Source organism: Monodon monoceros, unplaced genomic scaffold (genome assembly GCF_005190385.1).
Source record: "Monodon monoceros isolate NGI ecotype Baffin Bay Population unplaced genomic scaffold, NGI_Narwhal_1 Super_Scaffold_11, whole genome shotgun sequence".
In the NCBI taxonomy this organism is placed as follows: domain Eukaryota; kingdom Metazoa; phylum Chordata; class Mammalia; order Artiodactyla; family Monodontidae; genus Monodon; species Monodon monoceros.
Genome location: NW_021703767.1, coordinates 59,541,500 through 59,563,295, shown reverse-complemented (window position 1 = coordinate 59,563,295; position 21,796 = coordinate 59,541,500). Strand labels below are relative to the sequence as shown.

Sequence of the window (21,796 nt, the reverse complement as noted above, 5' to 3'; positions counted from 1 at the left end):
CATTTGACTTTAGTGTGTTTTTGACAGCATATAGTTGGGTTATGTTTTTAAATCCACTCTGTCAATCTCAGTTCTTCACTGGGTGTATTTAGACCATTTACACTTAATGTAATTATCGATGTTTAGGGCTTATATCTGCTATTTTATATTTTGTTTTCTATTCTGTATTTTTCATTTTTCTTCTTTTTCTTGCTTTCCTGTGGTTGAATATTTTAGGGTTCCAATACGATTAATCTGTAATGTTTTTGAGTGCATCATTTTGTGTAGCTTTTTAGTGTTTGCTCTAGGTATTACATTATGAATACATCACTAATCACAGTCTGCTAGTGTTGACATTTTATCAGCTTGACTGAAGTATAGAAACCTTACCTGCCTTTATGTCCCTTTACCCACCCTTCCTCATTTCCCTTGTTTGTAATATAATTGTATAAATATTTCTTCTATGTACATTTTAGAACCATATCAGACAGTTACAGTTTTTTCTTCAGTCATCAAACATAAATTAGACAATAGTAGAAGAAAAGTGTATTTGCCCATATTTTTACTATTAACATCATAATTTCTTCCTTCTTGAGGTTCCAAGATTCCTTCTATCATTTTATTTCTGTTCAGAGAGCTTCCTCTAGCCATTCTTTTAGAGTAGGTATGCTGGTAACAAATTCTCTTAGTTTTATTTGATCTAAGAATGGCTTGATTTCCCCTTTATTTCTGAAGGATATTCTTACTGTACATAGAATTCTGTGTTTATCATTCTTTTTTTCAGAACATGAAAAATTCCTCCTGGCCTCCGTGGTTTCTTATGATCAATCTGCTGACATTCAAATTGTTTTCCCCATAAATATAAGGTGTTATTTTTCCCTTGCTGCTCTCAATATATTTTCTTTTAGTTTTCAGAAGTTTGATGTATCTTGGTATGTCTTTGAATTTTTTTTTTTGGTATTTATTAAACTTCTTGAATCTGTATACTGTGTCTCTTGCCAAATTTGGGAGGGTTTTCAGCCATTATTTCTTATAGTTATTTTGAAGACCTGTCCTTTTTTTTCCTTTCCTTCTGGGACTCCAATGAGACCAATATTAGATCCCTGAGACTCTGCTTTCTGTTGTTGTTTGTTGTTGTTGTTTGTTTGTTTCTAGTATCTTTTCTTTCTGCTATTCAGATTGGGTAATTTCTATTTTCAAGTTAATTGATTCTTTCCTCTGTCTCCTCCATTTTGATTTTGAGCCCATCTATTAAGTTTTTTTTTTTTGGTTGTTACGTTTTTCAGTTCTTTTAAAGATTCTGTTTGGTTCTTTGTTATCCTACATTTATTTATGAGACTTTCTATTTTTTCACTTGTTTCAAGCATCTTCCTAATGATTTTTTGAAGAACTTTATGATGGCTGATTTTTTGAAGAACTTTATGATGGCTGATTTTTTGAAGAACTTTATGATGGCTGCAATAATCTGAAAACTTGTCAGATTATTCTAACATCTCTGTCATCTTGGGTTTGGTATCTGGTAATTGTCTTTTCTCACTCAAGTTGAGGTCATCCTGATTCTTGGTATGTCAGATTATTTTTTATTGAAATCTGGACATTTGGGGTATTATGAGACTCTGGATGTTATTTATACATTCTGTTTTAGCTGGCTTTCTCTGATTTCAGCAGGATAAGGAGGAGTGCCATCTTATTATGAGTATAGAAGTCCAGGTTACCCATTCTTCTCCAGTTGACACCTTAGGAAGGAAGGGGCTACTCACTGGTCAAAAGTTGGTGCTCCAGATTCCACTAGGCTCCCACTAATACCACTTTGCTCTCCAGTTGACTTCCACTGTTACTGTGGAGCATGGTGAAAATCATTACTCTCCACTAGGGCTCCTCACACACAACTGCAGCAGGGAGGGGGAGGGGTAGATCACCTTGTTACTGCTAGGCAGGAGTGGAAGTCCAGATTCCCTTTGGGGTCTCCACTGACACTGTGGTAGGGAGGTTTGTTCCACACACTGGTGATGAAAGTCCTGGTTCCCAGGACTCACTTTCTCTAACACCACTCTGTTGGGGTTGTGTTGCCTTGTTAAAGCCTGGTGATGGAGGACGTTTAGACTCCCCACTTGGCCTTTGCTGGCATGGGTGGAAGTAGCACCACATATTTTTTTCTGTGGTATTGGCTGGAGTAGAGAGTTTAGTGTCTACGAGTTTTTTCTCTCGCCATTCTGTTCTTTTCTTGATGCTTTAGCTAGAGAGAGCAGGATTTTGTTGGGCTTTTGTTGTCTAAACACACTGGTGTTTCTGAGTTACTGTTTTTTTTTCTTTTTTTAATTGAAGCATAGTTGACTTACAATGTTGTGTTGATTTCTGCTGTATAGCAAAGTGATTCAGTTATACATATATATTCATTCTTTTTTATATTTTGAGACATTATGGTTTATCACCATCAGATATTGAATATAGTTCCCTGTGCTATCAAGTAGGACCTTGTTGTTTATCCATTCTATATATAATAGTTTGCATCTGCTAACCCCAAACTCCCTATTCATCCCTCCCCAATTACCCCTCCCTTTTGACAACCACAAGTCTGTTCTCTTTGTCTGTGAGTATGTTTCTGTTTCATAGATAGATTCATTTGTGTCATATTCTAGATTCCACTTCTAAGGGATACCTTATGGTATTTGTCTTTCTCTTTCTGACTTAACTTCACTTAGTATGATAATCTCTAAGTCCACCCATGTTGCTGCAAATGGCATTATTTCATTCTTTTTATGGCTGAGTAGTATTCCATTGTGTATGTGTACAACATCGTCTTTATCTATTAATCTGTCAATGGACATTTAGGTTGTTTCCATGTCTTGGCTATTGTGAATAGTGCTGCTATGAACACAGAGGTGCGTGTATCTTTTTGAATTATATTTTGTCCAAATATATGTCCAGGAGTGGGATTGACAGATCATATGACATGAGTTACTGTTTTCTTTAGCTCCAAGTCTGAGATACACAAGGCAAAAATAAAACCCAGAGAACTTGCCATCATATACTTCCTTGGGTCCCAAGGTTTTATGTGGCCTACCTCCTTTTCACCTTTCAGAATCTTCTTATATTTGTTTTATATATAATGTCCAGGGTTTTTATTTTCTGCTTGCTGGAAAAAATAGAAAAATGTGGGTCTATTCCATCTTCCTGGAAGTGGAACTCCTCTCAATTGATTTTTCTCATATTTATTTTTAATCTGATGATGTTGCTAAGCTTACTTGGTGTAGTAGCTTTTTTTCAGATTCTTTACAGTAGTTTACAATAGTACAGTCATCTGGTCTCATGGGAGACGAGCCTTATCTTTCAGACTGGCCTGAGATCTTCATTTTCTCTTAGACCTTTGTGATTATCCAAGGCATCTTTGTTCTTAATGGCCCCCAGTGGCTGAAAGTGTGCCAAGATCCATTTCAATATGTGTATTTTTTCATTCACCAACGTGTGGGAATCATTCAGCTAGTTTCTGAACTTCTTTCAGATGTAATTATACCATGAATAGCTGTAGATTTGGTGTGTCTGTAGGAGATGGTGAGTTCAGGAACCTCATATGTCACCACCTTGGACCAGAATCCTAAACCTGGTGTTGCCTTAGGAGAAGCTACTGAATTCTGCTTCCTCTATGAGCTTTACTTTAGACAGTAGTTACTCAATCATCTGTGAGCTGCTCCACCAAGCTCAGGCATCAGTGGAAATTTAATCTGTGGAGATTTCAAAAGCTTACTAGCTCTTTTTACTGTCTGGCTCACTCTGTCTTGCTCGCTCTGCTTCTGTCTCCCTTTCTCTCTGTCACACACACATACCCTTCTTTGCATCAGTATCCCTGATGAACATAGATGCAAAAATCCTCAACAAATTTAGTAAACTGTATTCAACAACATATTAAAGGGATAATATACCATGATCAAGTGGGATTTATTCTAGGGATGCAAGGATGATTGAACATCCACAAATCAGTGTGACATATCACATTAACAAAAGATAAAAATCATATTTCGATAGCTGCAGAAAAAGCATTGACCAAATTCAACGTCCATTCGTAATAAAAACTCACAGCACACTGGATATAGCAGGAACATAACTCAACATAATAAAGGCCATATATGACAAGCCCACAGCTAACATTATACGCAGTGGTGAAGAGCTGAAAGCTTTCCCTCTAAGGTCAGGAACAAGACAAGGATACTCACTATTGTTATTTCTATTCAACATAAGAATGAAAGTTCTAGCCAGAGTAGTTAGGCAAGAAAAGAAATAAAAAGCATCCAAAGAAAGAAAGCCATCTCTGTTTGCAGATGTCATATTATATAAAGAAAATCTTAAAGACTCCACCAAAATACCATTAGAACTAATAAACAAATTCAATAAAGTTGCAGGATACAAAATCAATACACAAAAATCAGTTGCATTCCTATACACCAATTATGAACTATCAGAAAGAGAAATTAAGAAAGAAATCAAATTTACAACTGCATCAGAAAGAATAAAATACTAAGGAATAAATTTAACCAAGGAGGTAAAATATCTGTACACCAAAGAGTATAAGAACAGTGAGACAGAAATTAAAGAAGACACAAATAAATGGAAAGATATTCTGTGCTTATGGACTAGAAGACATAGTATTGTTAAAATATCCACAGTATCTAAAGCAATCTACAGATTCAGTGCAACCCCTATCAAAATGCCAATAGCATTTCCCACAGAAATGGAAAAAAATACTAAATATTGTACAGAACAACCAAAGACCCCGAAAAACCAAAGCAATCTTGAGAAAGAAGATCAAAGCTGGAGGTATCACACTCCCTGATTTCAAAACTATATTACAAAGCTGTAGCAATCAAAATAGTATGGTGTTGGCATAAGAAGAGATATATAGGCTAATAAAATAGAATAGATAGCTCAGAAATAAACCCATGCATATATGGTCAGTTTATGACAAAGGAGCCAAGAATATGCAATGAGGAAAGAGAGTCTCTTCAATAAATGGGGTTGGGTAAACTGGACCACTATCTCACACCATACAAAAAAATAAACTTAAAATCGATTAAAGACTTGAATGTAAGACCTGAAACCATAAAACTCTAGAAAAAAATAGGTGGTAAGCTCCATGACATCAGCCTTGCAATGATTTTTTTTGGATTTAACATCAAAGGCAATAAAAACAAGAAGTAAATAACTGTACTACATTAAACTAAAAAGCTTCTGTACATCAAAGGAAACCATCAACAAAATGAAAAGGCAACTCATGGAATGGGAGAAAATATTTACAATCATATATCTGATAAGGAGTTAATATCCAAAATGTGTAAAGAACTCGTACAACTCAATAGCAAATAAAATTTAAAAAAAATGGACAGAGGAACTGAATAGACATTTTTCCAAAGAAGGCATACAGATGGCCAACAGGTATATGAAAGTGTTCAGCATCACTAATCATCAGGGAAATGCGAATCAAACCCACAATGAAATACCATTTCACACCTGTTAGAATGTCTGTCATCCAAAGGACAAGAGATAACAAGTGTTGGTGAGGATGTGGAGAAAAGAGAATCCTTGTGCACTGTCGGTGGGAACATAAGTTGGTGTAGCCACTATGGAAAACAGTGTGGGGATTCCTCAAAAAATTAAAAATAGAACTACCGTATAATCCAGCAATTCCACTCCTGGTTCTATATACAAGGGAGATAAAATCATTATCTCAGAGATATCTGTACCCCCATATTCATTGTATTTGTAATAGCCAAGACAGGAAAACAACCTAAATCTCCACTGATGGATGAATGGATTTTAAAAAGTTGTGGCACATATACTGTACAACAGAATATTATTTAGCTATAAAAAAAGAAAGCAGTCCATTTGTGACAACACAAATGGACCTTGAGGGCATTATACTAAGTGAAACAAGTTTGACAGAGAAAGATAAATACTATATGATCTCACTTGTATGTGGAATCTAAAAAAATCTGACCTTATTGAAACAGAACAGATTGGTGGTTGCTAGAGGCAAGCGGTGTTAGGTGGGGATGGGAGAAATGGGTAAAAGTGGTCAAAAATACAAACTTGCAGTTATAAGAAATAAGTTCTGGGAATGTAGCTTACCGCATGGTGACTATTAACAATACTGTTTTGTGTATTTGAGCTGAGAGAGTCAATCTTAATAATTCTCAGCATAAGGAAAACATTGTAACAGTGTGTGGTAATAGATGTTAACTAAATTTATTGTGGTAAATGTTTTGCAATATATACACATATCAAATCATTATGTTGTATACCTTAAACTAATACAATATTGTATGTCAATTATATCTCAATGAAACAGAAAAATAAAATAGACTTTTGATATTTTCAAAAAATATTTTGCTGGATTTGATTTGCTAGTAGTTTGTTAAGGACTTTTGTATCTTATTAATGAAGAATATTGTTCTCTAGTTTTATTTTTATGCAATGTCTTCTCTGGGTTGTTATCAGGATGACAGTGGTTTCATAAAAAGAGTTGAAGTTTTTCTTTTCTATCTTCTAAAAGACTTTGTTTAGGCTTGGTATTATTTCTTCCTTAAATATTTGATAATATTTATCAGTAAAGCCATCTGGACCTGGAGTATTCTTTGAAGGAAGGTTATAAATTATAAACTCAAACTTTAAATTATTATAGTGCTATTCAGATCTTCCATTTCTTCTTGGGTCAGTTTTGGTAATTTGTGTCTTTCAAGGAATTTGTGCATTTCATCAGATTTATTGGCATAATATAGTTCATACAATACTATTCCCTTATTATTATTTTAATTTCTGTAGTATCTGTTGTGTTGTCCTCTTTTATTTTTGACATAGTTAATTTGTATCTTCTCTCTTTCTTGATCATTCCAGCGAGAGGTTTATCAATTTTATTAATTTTTTTAAGCAACTGGCTTTTGGTTATAGATTAAAATATATATATTGTTTGTCTGATTTCTATGTCATTGATTTCTGTTCTATATCATTTCCTTCATTCTAGTTTAATTGGGTTTAATTAACTTTTCTTTCTTGTTGAGGTTTAAGTTTAAGGTGTAAACTTTGATTTTATACTTTTCTTCTAATGTAAGTATTTAAAGTAAAATTTTCCCTCTAAGCCCTGTGCTGCATTCCACTAGTTTTGATATATTTTCATTATTCTTCAGTCCAAAATATTTTCTAGTATCCCTTGTGATTTCTTCCTTGATTTGTGGTTTATTTTAAAATATGCTGTTTAGTTTCCAAATATTTTGAGGTTTAAAAAATATCTTTCTGTTTGATTTCTAATTTAATTTTTTGTGGTCATAGAAAATAGTCTGTGTGATTTAAATTCTTTTAAATTTATTGGAAATTGTATAGGCCTGCATATAGTCTCTTAGTTAAAGTTCAATGTGTGCTTGAAAAAGAGTGTGTATTCTTGTATTCTTGGGTGTACTGTTCCATACGTGTCAATGAGGACAAGGTGATTGATAATATTGTCTAAATCTTCTGTTTCTCCTACTTTGAAGGCATGACTCTTTTGGGGTTTCTACTGAATGTCTTCTACATTTAACAAGGTCTCTTTAGCTGGTGGGATCATAAGTGAGTCCCACCCATGTGTAAACTATGAGAATTAGTTGTCTTACAGCTTCCCAGTATTTGACTTTCCCCAGATGTTCTTTGTTCACCTTCATGGTGTTTCACATTACAAGTGTACAAATTAATACTCAGCCAAAAACTCAAGACAGCCCTATATAGATTTCTTTGTGTAGCTCTGATAGTCTTTACCACAAAATTCTAGCCATTCTGGCCTCTGTGAAATCTGATTTCTGGGATTCCAACCCTACTCCATAGTATGGTAATTTCCTCCATGCAGAAACTAGGAGACAGTAAGGATTACTTATTTTGTTTCACTTTTCTCAGGAATTACAGTCCTGTGCTGCTTATCATTCAATGTCTGAACATAGTTGTTTTATATATTTTTGTTCAATTCTAGTTATTTGTAGCATGAGGATAATTATGGGCTGTGTTTCTCTCACATGGCAAGAGCAGAAGTATTTTGTTTCTTCCTTTCCTTTCTTTACTTTCCTTTCATTAAAAATATTAATCTTTCCTTTTAGTGCTGTTATACACAAATGAACAATTGTCAGTTAATACATTAGATGGCATGCGTTTCCTTTGCTATACGCATATTTGCTTTCCCCTAAAGGGCTGACTGAAGCTATATGCTCATGTTGACAGACAGGCTTCACTTTAAAGAATTAGGTAGGTTAGGGTCTCCCAATGAAGATCCCCTCCAGTGGGGTGCCAACCCATAACATAACTACCTTAGTATTTCCCAAGCAGAGAGGTCAGTTTCTGTAGAGATTAGTACTTCAGTTTTAGTTTATGTATAAGGTTGCTACTGCCTTGCATGTGTGTAGATGGGAAAGCTGGGAGGGCTCAACTGGTTCAGGCATTCCTTTTCAATGCTCTAATTAATTTTACCAAATAATGTCTAGCATTCCCTGCTCCATACCTGCTCCATCTTTGCTTGGAGCCTCCTAGGAACTCTATCAAGAAGACCCAATCCAATTCTCTTTATAGCCTTTTCCTGGGGGTATCTGGGACTAGAGTTTTCATTGGTCTGGTTTATCCATTAATACAATTTCATCTTCTTTCTGTCTTCTAGAAATGTATCTCTATCACTAGTTTGCTCATGGTTTTCTATCCCATTCTCAGCTTTCCTAGTGATTTACTTCCTTTGACACCCCACAGTGCCATTTCCATAGAATGTGAGAAAAGAGAGGGAGGTAAATACATATATACTCATGCTATCATTTTGAATCACATGCCTTTTTTTGAAAATGTTATGACAAACTTTATGACAATCGTTTATGTTTTTTAAAAACTTTAACATTTTAGTGATTAAAAAAACCCCAACAAACCTGTATCCAAAGCGTAATTTCTATTGAGGGAATAAATAACAGTGTTGATCTAAATTACTTTGAAGTTAACCAAAGCCTAAGAATGATTCAGATTATTTCAGCACCATCTAGTTGATTATTTATTACTTATTATTTTGCTTGAGTGGCTTTAAAAATAGCCATTAACATAAAAAAATCTTGGGCTCTATAGGAAAAGGCAGCACCACAGACTCAGAATTATGCTTTTGCTTCATGATTAAATTTGATTATATGCCTAAAGTAGACAAATTAGAGTTTATTGTCATGTTTATGGCTGAGTTTTCTGTTTTTCTGATAGGTACAAGAGTAAACCTGATGATGACTATGAAGATCCCAAAGATGTTCAAGCCATCAAAGAGGCCCAGTTGTATATGGGAGACTTCAATTTGAAGACAGCCCCAGACTATAAGATACCTGAACACATGAGAGTAAATGCTGCCAAGAAGGAAGAGGAACTGGGATACCTTGACTCTATGGTACTTACCCATAGCTTTCATGACAATGAGCCACACACCCTGGATTTTTTTTTTTTTTTCAATTGAATTCTGCTGAAACCACCTATTTTGTTAGCTGGTCCATAAAGATATATAGTCGTAGAAATTTAGAATTGGAAAAGGCCTTCATGATTATCTAGAATAATGCCCCTTTTTACAAATGAGGAAATTGAGTCCCAAAGATAAGAGATTTATTCATGACTATTTAGTTAACATGGCAGAACCAGCCTTCAAATTAATTACTTGGTTCAATACCAGTTTCATGAGTGAAGGCATTATATTTTATGAACTTTGAATCTCTGAAATTCAAACACATCCTTGTTGGCTATTGTTTTTGGCTGCTGTGGACCACCAAGACTTAGGAAAATAGACCACTGTATTTAGCCTTTGTTTGAAGGACTTCCAAACTTTTGTAGGTGACTCTACTGAGCAATTAATATGTTCCTTTTTGATTCTCTCTGCATTTCCCCAAACTGCTTCTAATCATCCTGATTTCTCATACCTGTTTTCATCCTAAAGTTTCCTCTCCCTGTCATAGTAATTCCTTGCTTTGAATTGACAAGTGACTTTTCACACTTAGAGGCTCAGAAGGCATCTGAACTACCATTTTGAGGAGAACTTTGTATACGGCCACTAGTATGGCTGTGCAGGTTGCCCATTTCAAGGCATCACATTGAAAAGAGTGCCAATCATACCACAGATAGAGCATGTTTGAATATTTTATAATTTTCTGACAAATGGAAGTATAAAGTGTCTTGAGGAAGGAGCGTCTTTTTCTGTTTCACCAAAGATGCTGTACATGCCAGCACTACAAAGATCCTGGTATGGCGATTCATAGCCACAAGTAAATTTTCAGAGCTCATACCTATAACTTTCTGATCAAATGGACATTTTGAACATTTTATTAGTGACCGTTTGGATTGTTTTTCTATCTGTTTGTCTAAGGCAATTCTTGTTTCAACTGTCATGTTTCATCCATTGTCATAGACAAATGTTCTTTTGATCACAATTTGCCAGTCATCCCACCTGAAATTTCATAGTCCAGGTAGAGGTGATGGACAGGTGTGATGTCTTGAATGGAACTGCATTGTACTGAAATCTATTTTATTAAAATGACAGCAATAAATAATGCAGAGCACACAATTCTACTGGTCAGAAGATCAGAGTTCTGTTCCAGTCTCTGCCATTTTATAGTTATATGAACTTGGATAGTCATGTAACTCTCCCTAAGCCTCAGTTGTATTGTCTGTTTAAACAAAAAAAGGTATTACTACCAATGAACAACAGTAATACAAGACATGTCTAGTCTTCTTCATAGGGTTAAAGTAATGGTCAAAGTCAATAAACAGTCATGCTTATCATGGTTAAGTTCAAAGTCACTGAAAAGTATCAAGCATTTTAGAAGTTGTGTATTATACATTCCCCCCCCCCACCGCCTCCTCCCCCACCTCCCCCATCCGTGGCTAGTGTTTAGGTGTGTGGTATTTGGAAAATTAGAAAGAGAGGCTTGGTATGTAAATTGGGCTCCTAAAAGAGGTAGGCCTTACAGCCACCAGGCTGGTTTGGATTTGTTCTCCACTTAATTCTCGGTCCTCCAGGTACTTCAGAAGTGGTCCCCCACTCACCCAAGGGCTGGATTTTGAGTTTAAACCCTAATGCTTTAAAGGTTTCTTCTTAAGTATGTAAAACATCTCCTTTATTTTGTTATAGTAGATAGTAAATATACAGGTAAGTTTCGTAAGACGACTTGAAGAAATGCCTTTCGATCTTTTATTTTTCTTAACCTGTATATTTATGCAAAGTTACTCTTAACAGCCTTTGGGCCGTCTAGTTGCCTAACTGCACACCAGGAGCAGGGTTGCATGTGACTGGAGGCTCTGGTCAGGGCATTTAGGAAACACAGCCTGGGAAAAGAGCTGGCAGTGAGGGAGCAGTGGGCCTGTTTGGCACCTGTGACTGGAGGCAGGGGCATAGCTGGGCTCGGATGAGTGGAGAAGGAACCAAGGAAGAGTCCAGGAACCTCTTAGTGTGACATGGTACTGGAATTCAGGATCGTGACCTTGCCTGCACAAGGAGTAACAGAAAGAATGTGGCCAAAATACAGAATGACAACAGGCTAAAGTGGCCCGAGATGGGCAACCCTAAGTGAGTCTAAGCCAATAGGATTTGAGGTTTCATCAGGGAAGGATGGTTACTGTGTGCTCCTGACCAAAGAATGGCCTTCCCTTCCCTGGGATCTGGCTGAGTACAGGGCTCAGGAAGGACTTCCATTGAGTGGTGGAAAGAGGATGGGGGAGCTCAGCCCTAGAAGCCAGCTGGGGGACACCAGAGGTCACATCCAGACTGTCTTCCCCTTATGGAGAGGTGAAATGGGGAAAAGCCTAAAAACTAGAGAAAATAACTTAGTAGCAAACAGGAATGATCAGATAAATTTTTATCTTGAATTTTTGCTAGGCATTCCAGTCAAGGGACAAACGCAAATTGTATTTCAAGCCGCCCTTTGTGAGCAGGTTGTCATTTTGCTTTCTTCCTGTTCTTTTTATCAGGCCTATGCAAAGAAAATGCACATGAACAAGTGCATTGTCTCTCTTCGAGACCTTAAAGTGGCTGTCATCGAGGAAATACAGTGCCTGGTGCAAGAACTGAAGAACATTCAGTCGACTCTTCACGTATCCAAGCACATCCCCATTCCCCAAATCCCTCAGATATACCCAGAAGAAGTCCCAGAAAAGAGATTTCAGTATGATGAGGAAACCCTCCTAGCTTTTAAGCGGCAGCAGATGAAAAATCAGGCTGAAACGGCCCCTCGAGTGGAACAGGCAGTGTCTGCAGGCTCAGCTGGAAGCTTCCTCAGACTCTCTTCTGGAAAGGATGGGGATTTGACGACAAGTGATTCATTGTCTAGATCATCAAAAGCATCAGTATTCAATCTAGATATTCCAAAGTTCATGGAATTTGAAAGAACAGATCCAACTGAAGTGGAGCTGGAGATTATGAAGAGGGATGAGATTAAACACTTGTACATGCAACAGTATTTGATCAACAGGGTAAGAAATGAGACTGCTTATTTAAAGCTGAAAGAGAGAAGAGCAGGATAATTAAAATTAAATTATAATTTAATTTAAAATAATTAAAATTATTTTTAATTTCTCTACCTTAATCTTCCCCAAACCCTGACCAGCCCACAACTCACCGATGGCTTGGCTTTCTCCCCATCCCTGGTCTTCTGAAAGTCATTGTGCTCTGCTCAGAACTTTGGAGCTTTTCAACTTTTTTCTTTTTGGAAAGCTAAGAATTAAGGGCAAATCCATGTTAATTGGTATCTAACTAAAGTCATGGTAAGGAGAAGTGATGAAGCAGCCTTCAGATGATGGATGGAGCATAACTAAAAACCTTCCGGTGAAAATGGGGCACCCTCTGCTTTTCACCCCCTGCTCTTTCTCTAATGTGTGATTTGCCCCTTTAGTGAGAGTGTTCACGGTAATGACTAGCTTCAGAATTATTCTGGAGCTGGAATGGCAAATATTTTTATTTGTAAGAAAATCAGGACCAGGCTGGGGCCAGTTGTGTGCAGGAGGTGCTCTGAATATGGAAGGAAAAGGTCCTTTCCTGGATGGAAGTTCCCTCCTGCCAGCCATATAGAGTCCCCTTCCTCAGTGTGTCTGAAAGCAGCACCTATGACTCCCCAAACTTATTCTTCACCCATTATCTCTACTTCTTCCAGTGCTGTTTTCTCACTCTTTCTGTTTCTCCACACTTACCACCCCACTTCTGAGTTTCCTATCTGTGCTTTTTTCTTTGCTATTTCCTTCTACCTACAATGACTTCTTCCAAAGTTGTCATCATTCAAAACTCAGCTCACTTCCAAACCCTCTCCAGAATCTTTTGCCCACACTACATACTCTCCTTTCTTCTAAACTCCATTTGCACTTATAATCAGCATCTTAGGTTTTGTACTTATTTTTCTTGCTGTTTTGTATGTGTTAGTTTTGTCTTACAAATTTTTAATTGAAGTATAGTCTATGTACAATATTACATGTTACACATGTATAATATAGTGATCTACAATTTTTAAAGGTTATACTCCATTTGTAGTTATTATAAAATATGCTGTGTTGTACAATATATCATTGTAGCTTATTTTTTTAACATCTTTATTGGAATATAATTGCTTTACAATGGTGTGTTAGTTCATTGCAGCTTATTTTATACATAATAGTTTGTACCTGTTAATCCCCTACCCTTATATTGTTCCTCCCTCCTTCCCTCTTCCCACTGGTAACCACTAGTTTGTTCTCTATATCTGTGAGTCTCTTTCTTTTTGTTATATTCACTAGTTTTATTTTTTTTTAGATTCCACATATAACTACTAACATATAATATTTGTCTTAACCTGGATGACTTACTTCACTACCCAAAATATCCCCCAGGTCCATCCATGTTGTTGCAAATGGCAAATTTTCATTCTTTTTTATGGTTGAGTAATATTCCATTGTATGTATGTACCACATATTTTTCCATTCATCTGTTGATGGACACCTAGGTTGCTTCCATATCTTCGCAATATCTTGTAAATAACGCTGCTATGAACATTGGGGTGCACATATCTTTTTGAATTAGTGTTTTTGGTTTTTTTGGATATATACCCAGGAGTGGAATTGCTGGGTCATAAGGTAGTTTTATTTTCAGTTTTTTGAGAAACCTCCCTACTGTTTTCCACAGGGCTACACCAATTTACATTCCCAACAACAGTGTGTGAGTGTTCCCTTTTCTCCACATTCTTGCCAAAATTTGTTATTTGTGTGTGTGTGTGTGTGTGTTTTAATGATAGCCATTCTGACAGGTGTGAGGTGATTATCTCATTGTGGTTTTGATTTGCATTTCCCTAATGACTGGCTATGTTGAGCATCTTTTCATGTTCCTTTTGGCCACCTGCGTTTCTTCTTTGGAAAAATGTCTATTCAGGTCTTCTGCCCATTTTTTAATCAGATTGTTTGTTTGTTTGTTTTTTGATGTTGAATTGTATGAGCTGTTTATATATGTTGGATATTAACCCCTTGTCAGTCATATCACTTGCCAGTATTTTCTCCCATTCAGTAGATTGTCTTTTCATTTTGTTGATGGTTCCCTTTGCTGTCTGAAAACTTTTAAGTTTAATTAGGTCCCATTTGTTTATTTTTGCTTTTGTTTGCTTTAGGAGACAGATCCAAAAAAATATTGCTATGATTTATGTCAAAGAATATTCTGCTTATGTTTTTCTCCAGGAATTTTATGGTTTCCCAGGCTTACATTTAGGTCTTTAATCCATTTTGAGTTTATTTTTCTGTATGGTGTTAGAGGATGTTCTAAGTTTATTCTTTTACATGTAGCTGTCCTGTTTTCCCAGAACCACTTATTGAAGGGGCTGTCTTTTGTCCATTGTATATTTTTGCCTCCTTTGTCATAGATTAATTGACCATAGGTGCATGAGTTTATTTCTGGGCTCTCTATTCTGTTTCACTGATTGATGTGTCTGTTTTTGTGCCAGTATCATACTGTTTTGATCATTGTAGCTTTGTAGTATGGTCTTGAAGTCAAGGAGCATAATTCCTCCAGCTCCATTTTTCTTACTTGAGATTAGTTTGGCTATTTGAGGTCTTTTGTGTTTTCACACAGAAATGTTTTTGTTCTAGTTCTGTGAAAAATGCTATTGGTATTTTGATAGGGATTGCATTGAATCTATAGATTGCCTTGGGTAGTATGGTAATTTTAACAATATTGATTCTTCCAATCCAAGAACACAGTATATCTTGCCATCTGTTTGTGTGATCTTCAATTTCTTTTATCAGTTTCTTATAGTTTTCCGAGTATAGGTCTTTTACCTCCCTAGGTAGATTTATTTCTAGGTATTTTATTCTTTTTGATGTGATGATAAATGGGATTGTTTCCTTAATTTCTCTTTCTGCTAGTTCCTTGTTAGTGTATAGAAATGAAACAGATTTCTGTATATTAATTTTGTATCCTGCAACGTTACTAAATTCATTGATGAGCTCTAGTAGTTTTCTGGTGGTGTCTTTAGGATTTTCTATGCATAGTATCATGTCATCTGCAAACAAGGACAGTTTTGCTTCTTCTTTTCCAATTTGGATTCCTTTTATTTCTTTTTCTTGTCTGATTGCTGTGGGTAGGACTTCCAATACTATGTTGAATAAAAGTGGCAAGAGTGGGCATCCTTGTCCCTCTTCCTGATCTTAGAGGAAATGCTTTTAGCTTTTCACCTTTAACACATTTTTGACCAGAGGCATATTATGGCCACAGGCATTAGTTTCTGCAAAGATCCCCCAGTCAATAATGTGTTAGCTATGGGTTTGTCATATATGGCCTTTATTATGTTGAGGTATGTTCCCTCTATGCTCACTTTTTGGAGAGTTTTTATCGTAAATGGATGTTGAATTTTGTCAAAAGTTTTTCTGCATCTATTGAGATAATCATATGTTTTTTATTTTTCAATTTGTTAATGTGTATCACATTGATTTGTGGATATTGAATTATCCTTGCATCCTTGGAATAAATCCCACTTGATCATACTGTATGATTATTTAATGTATTGCTGGAATCAGTTTGCTAATATTTTGTTAAGGACTTTTGCATGTATGTTCATCAGTGACATTGGCCTGTAATGTTCTTTTTTGTGTGATATCTTTGCCTGGTTTTGGTATCAGGGTGATACTGGACTCACAGAATGAGTTTAGAAATGTTCTTTCCTCTGCAATGTTTTTGGAATAGTTTTAGAAGGATAGCTGTTAACACTTCTCTAAATGTTTGGTAGAATTCATCTGTGAAGCTCTCTGGTCCTGGACTTTTGTTTGTTGGGAGTTTTTAAAATCACTGATTCAATTTCAGTACTGGTAATTGGTCTGTTCAATTTTCTATTAAATGTTTGGTAGAATTCATCTGTGAAGCTCTCTGGTCCTGGACTTTTGTTTGTTGGGAGTTTTTAAAATCACTGATTCAATTTCAGTACTGGTAATTGGTCTGTTCAATTTTCTATTTCTTCCTGGTTTCCTTTTGGGAGATTGTACATTTCTAAGAATTTGTCCATTTCTTCTAGGTTGTCCATTTTGTTGTTATATATAGCTGTTAGTAGTAGTCTCCTATGACCTTTTGTATTTCTGTGGTGTCAGTTTTAACTTCCCTTTTTCATTTCTGATTTTATTCGTTTGGGCCCTCTGCCTTTTTTTCTTGGTGAGTTTGGATAAAGGTTTATCAATTTTGTTTGTCTTTTCAAAGAACCAGCTTTAGTTTCATTGATTTTTTTCTATTTTTTTTTAGTCTCTGTTTCATTAGATACAATTCTAGGATTCCCCTGAAGTGTCTAGGACAATGCAAGACATATAGTAGATATTCAGTAAAAAGTTTTAATTGATTTAATTTTAACTATTAATTTAACAAATATTTATTGGACATTCTATGTGCAGAAACAGTGCTAGCTAGGTAGTAGGGATGAAACAATTGTCAAGTCATACACATTCTCTATCCTATACAGCTTACAGGCTATGAGGGGTAGTGAGAATAAAACAAGCATAACCCTTACAACCTTGGACACCTATGTGGTGTAGTTGCAGAATGGTGTTGCACTGAAGAAAACATAGTGCTTCCTCCAAAGAAATTTAAAAATAATTCAAATTTGTTGAACAAGTATTAAAGTGGAACCCAGTTAGCCTACAGTCATACATTAAAAGTTTAATTTTTCTTCTCCTTGGTTTGTTGGGTTTTTTTGTTTTTGCTTTTTAGCTCTCTGAAATTCTCCAGCAGTTTCACAGACCCAAACCCACAGATATTTTCCTCTTTCTCAGCCCCAGGCTGAGCCCTCACTCATTATAGGCATTTGATAGTCGAGGCTCCCCATTCAAGTACAGCCTAATGAAAAACATGGAATGGTTTGTCTTTTTCCTGGTGTACTAGTTTCATTGGGAGAATCAGCTCTTTGGGCTCTCTGTTGATCTCTTCATCTCCTTTGTGATGGGGCAAGGGAGACGCTGTGTCAAAATCAAAGTAAAATTGAGGATTTAAAATCATTTGAAATTGCAGTGGAATAAAGTCTAGACCAGGACATGAGATATTTGGGTTCTTTTTTTTATTTTTTTATTATTTTTTTAATTTTAATTTTTGTCTGTATTGGGTCTTCGTTTCTGTGCGAGGGCTTTCTCTAGTTGCGGCAAGCGGGGGCCACTCTTCATCGCGGTGCGCGGGCCTCGCACTATCGCGGCCTCTCTTGTTGCGGAGCACAGGCTCCAGAAGCACAGGCTCAGTAATTGTGGCTCACGGGCCTAGTTGCTCCACGGCATGTGGGATCTTCCCAGACCAGGGCTTGAACCCGTGTCCCCTGCATTGGCAGGCAGATTCTCAACCACTGCGCCACCAGGGAAGCCCGATATTTGGGTTCTTATCCAAGCTCTGTAACAAATTTGATCTCAGGGAAGTCACTTTTAGTCTCAATTTCTTCATCTGTAAATAAACCAAGAAGATTGTACAGGTTTCTTGTGGCTCCGCAATTATATTTATCTGTTTAAAAATATTTACTGTTCTGTAGATTTAAAACTTTTCAAAATAAGAAGGTGAGGGAAATATTATTTTAGTGCTTACTGTGTGAAGGGCCGTGTAGAGATACCATGGGGATAGAGTGGAGACAGACACAATACTACCCACAAAGAGCTCACAGTCTCTGATTTAAACCAGCAAGAAGGACATTCTTTTTTTTTTTTTTTTTTGTGGTACACAGGCCTCTCACTGTTGTGGCCTCTCCCGTTGCGGAGCACAGGCTCCGGACGCGCAGGCTCAGCGGCCATGGCTCATGGGCCCAGCCGCTCCGCGGCATGTGGGATCTTCCCAGACCGGGGCATGAACCCGTGTCCCCTGCATCGGCAGGCGGACTCCCAACCACTGCGCCACCAGGGAAGCCCTAAGAAGGACATTCTTGATCAATGGCTTAATCAATGGTGAAGAAACAGTTCGAAGGACTGCAGTTACAGAATACCTACCACTTAATAAACCAGTTCATCAATGGTATTAAATGTACATAAATTAAATTATGAGACTGTGTACACACCCATGTGCCCCACCCACCCACCCTTGTAATTCTCCATCCATAATAAGGGCATAATAAGAAAATGCTTTTACCCAAACAAATCAGTATTGTTGGATAGTTTTAAAAATGCATGTACCTGTTTTAAACTTCTAACATACCCTCAAATCTTTTTCCACCTCAGATCAAAGAACTGATTGTCACTTTTGATGCAGAACTCCGTCTCCTGAGACATCAGAAACTGAAACTAGATACTCAGATGAAATTATCTGACCTGCACCATGTCACATTATTTCAAGAAATGCTTCTCCTGAAGAATTTTGAGAAACAGGAGAACATACTTCAAGAGCGTGTTAATTCATTAGACAAAGAGGAACAGGACATGCAAGTATGAATGGGCAGAAGAGTGCTAGCTGGCTACAGCCTTAGTTATGGAGGGGACTTGATTCTTCTTTTCTTTCTTCTTCTCAACTTAATTTCCCCCCTTGTTCTAGTCCACATCTCTTTTTTGTCTTCTCTTCCTCCTCCTTTTCCCCGTTATTCCTGTTTGCTCTCTGTTTTTGGTAGCTGTGCTCAGGGAGAAGTGAATCATACTTTTTAATGAATTTGATCTGATATTTTGTAAGGTAGGAGAATAAATTTTTCAAAAGTGACCCTTATGTTTAGTTTACCTAATTAAAGGTCTGTTTTTGTTGTCAGTAGCTATCATGTGAAGTTGAGTTTTGATTATATATTATCCTTATGAATGAACATACTTGGAAAAGAAGTTGGTAAATTTCTTAAATATTATAGCTAGTTTTAGAGTAATAAATAATTGAATAGCACAGGAAATTAAGTTTATTTGTTACATATATGTTAAATTTAAAGAGATTAATTAGACCATCTATATTTGTCTTAAAAGAAGAAGGATTGTATTAGATAATACGTACTCAGTAGTGATGTCAGTTTTTAGGTATATCAGTTTCACTAAGAGCAGATGTGCCTTTTTGTATTAGTTATCTTGTATTGATATGAAAAAAACTTTTTTGAGACCACACATGGAAGAATACTAGCTGATATCCACATATCAGTAAAAATTTCAATTTACCTAATTTAATTTCTTGAGGAAGTTAGACGTCAAAGAATCGATCTTATCTGATTCTGAACTTAACTGATTTTTACAAAAGAATTATAAAATTTTTATCAAATAAATGAATGACTCTGCATTCAGAAACATCAGAAATGTAAACTTCTATTAAGAAGCTTCAAAAATGTTTGTAGGCTGTAACCTTACATTGTAATGTACATTGTTCTCTGAACCTGGTTTATCAGAAATATTTGTCATTTGTTCTTATTTTTTGTTCGTTTAGTGGAAAATAAATGAAACTCTTAAAGAGATGGAAGAGAAAAAGAATGAAGTCGCCAAGGTCCAGGACCAAGAAAAGGCACTCTATGCTGGTTTCCAAGCAGCCCTTGGAGAAAACAATAAATTTGCTAACTTTCTCATGAAGGTACTAAAGAAGAGGATTAAGCGGGTGAAGAAAAAGAAGGTTGAAGGAGATGCTGGTTTGTATTTCTTTTTACATATGATCCTATTTTTTTCTCATTAGCATGAAATAGAGAAATAACTAAGGGAAATAGTACACCCTTTTATTTCACTACAACATAGACAATGTAGAGGCACTATGGGGTTACAGAAGAGAGGATATAAACCTTTAGGTCTCTAACCATCTGGATTGTGTGTGTGTGTGTGTCTGTGTGTATCTGGTATAAGATATCATAGGATAGTTTCATTTAACAAGCACATCTTTTCATATGTTTATTTGCCACCTGTATATCTTTGGTAAAATGTCTCTTCATGTCTTTTGCCCATGTTTGAATAGGATTGTTTGCTTTGGTACTGTTGAGTTTTGAGAGTTCTTTACATATTACACCTACTAGTCCTTTGTCAGATATGTGGTTTGCAAATATTTTCTCCTGGTCTATAGCTTGTCTTTTCATTCCCTTAACAGAGTTTGCAGAGCAATAGTTTTGAATTTTGTTAGTGTCCAGTTTGTAAATTTTTCCCTTAAAATTATTTTTCTTGGGCTTCCCTGGTGGCGCAGTGGTTGGGAGTCTGCCTGCCGATGCAGGGGACACAGGTTCATGCCCCAGTCCGGGAAGATCCCACATGCTGCGGAGCCGCTGGGCCCATGAGCCATGGCCACTGAGCCTGCGCGTCCAGAGCCTGTGCTCCGCAATGGGAGGGGCCACAACTGTGAGAGGCCTGTGTACGCAAAAAAAAAATTATTTTTCTTCTTTTAAATTGAAGTATAATTGATTTACAATGTTGTGTTAATTTCTGGTGTACAGCAAAGTGACTCAGTTATACACATATATACACTTTTTTTATATTCTTTTCCATTATGGTTTATCATAGGATACTGAATATCATTCCCTCTGCTATACAGTAGGACCTTGTTGTTTATCTGTTCCATATATAATAGCTTACATCTCCATCTTGCCCCCATCCCCCTCCCTCTTGGCAACTACAAGTTCTCTATGTCTGTGAGTCTGTTTCTGTTTCGTAGGTAGGTTCATTTGTGTCATATTTTAGATTCCACGTGTAAGTGATAGCATATGGTATTTGTCTTTCTGAGTTCACTTAGTATGATCATCTCTAGTTGCATCCATGTTGCTTCAGATGGCATTATTTCATTCTTTTTTATGGCTGAGTAGTATTCCATTGTATATATGTACCACATCTCCTTATTCCATTCATCTGTTGATGGACATTTAGGTTGTTTCCATGTCTTGACTATTGTGAATAGTGCTGCTATGAACATAGGGGTGCATGTATCTTTCTGGATTAGAGTTTTGTCTGAATATATGCCCAGGAGTGGGATTGCCGGATCATATGGTAATTCTATTTTGAGTTTTCTGAGGAACCTCCATACTATTCTCGTAGTGGCTGTACCAACTTACATTCTCACCAAGAGTGTAAGAGAGTTCCTTTTTCTCCACGCCCTCTCCAGCATTTGTTATTTATATAGTTTTAATGATGGCCATTCTGACTGGTATGAAGTGATACCTCATTGTAGTTTTGATTTGCATTTCTCTAATAATTAGTGATGTTGACCATCTTTTTGTGTGCCTATTGGCCGTTTGTATTTCTTCTTCGGAGAAATGTCTATTTAGGTCTTCTGCCCATTTTTTGATTGGGTTATTTTTTGTTGTTGAGTTGTATGAGCTGTTTGTATATCTTGAGTTTTTCCCTTTTTGGATCTTGTTATGGTGTCAAGTCTGAGAACTCTTTGCCTAGCCCTAGGTCCTAAAGATTTTCTCCTATTTTTTTCTAAAAGTTTTAT

At 36.5% G+C, this 21,796-nt stretch overlaps 1 protein-coding gene across 9 annotated transcripts in view; it reads left to right on the top strand.

Annotated features, from left to right (window-relative positions):
- Positions 1-21,796, top strand: part of CFAP44 (cilia and flagella associated protein 44) — a 161,258-nt gene that overhangs the window by 112,623 nt on the left and 26,839 nt on the right. For all 9 annotated transcript variants that reach the window (XR_003792411.1, XR_003792412.1, XM_029215118.1 and 6 more), the window contains 4 exons: positions 9,211-9,388; positions 11,953-12,453; positions 18,655-18,858; positions 19,820-20,015. Coding sequence is in view for 7 of the 9 variants with exons in the window: in XM_029215118.1 (XP_029070951.1) it covers positions 9,211-9,388; positions 11,953-12,453; positions 18,655-18,858; positions 19,820-20,015 (1,079 nt within the window). In the remaining 2 variants the exon portion in view is untranslated. The remainder of the gene's footprint in view (positions 1-9,210; positions 9,389-11,952; positions 12,454-18,654; positions 18,859-19,819; positions 20,016-21,796) is intronic.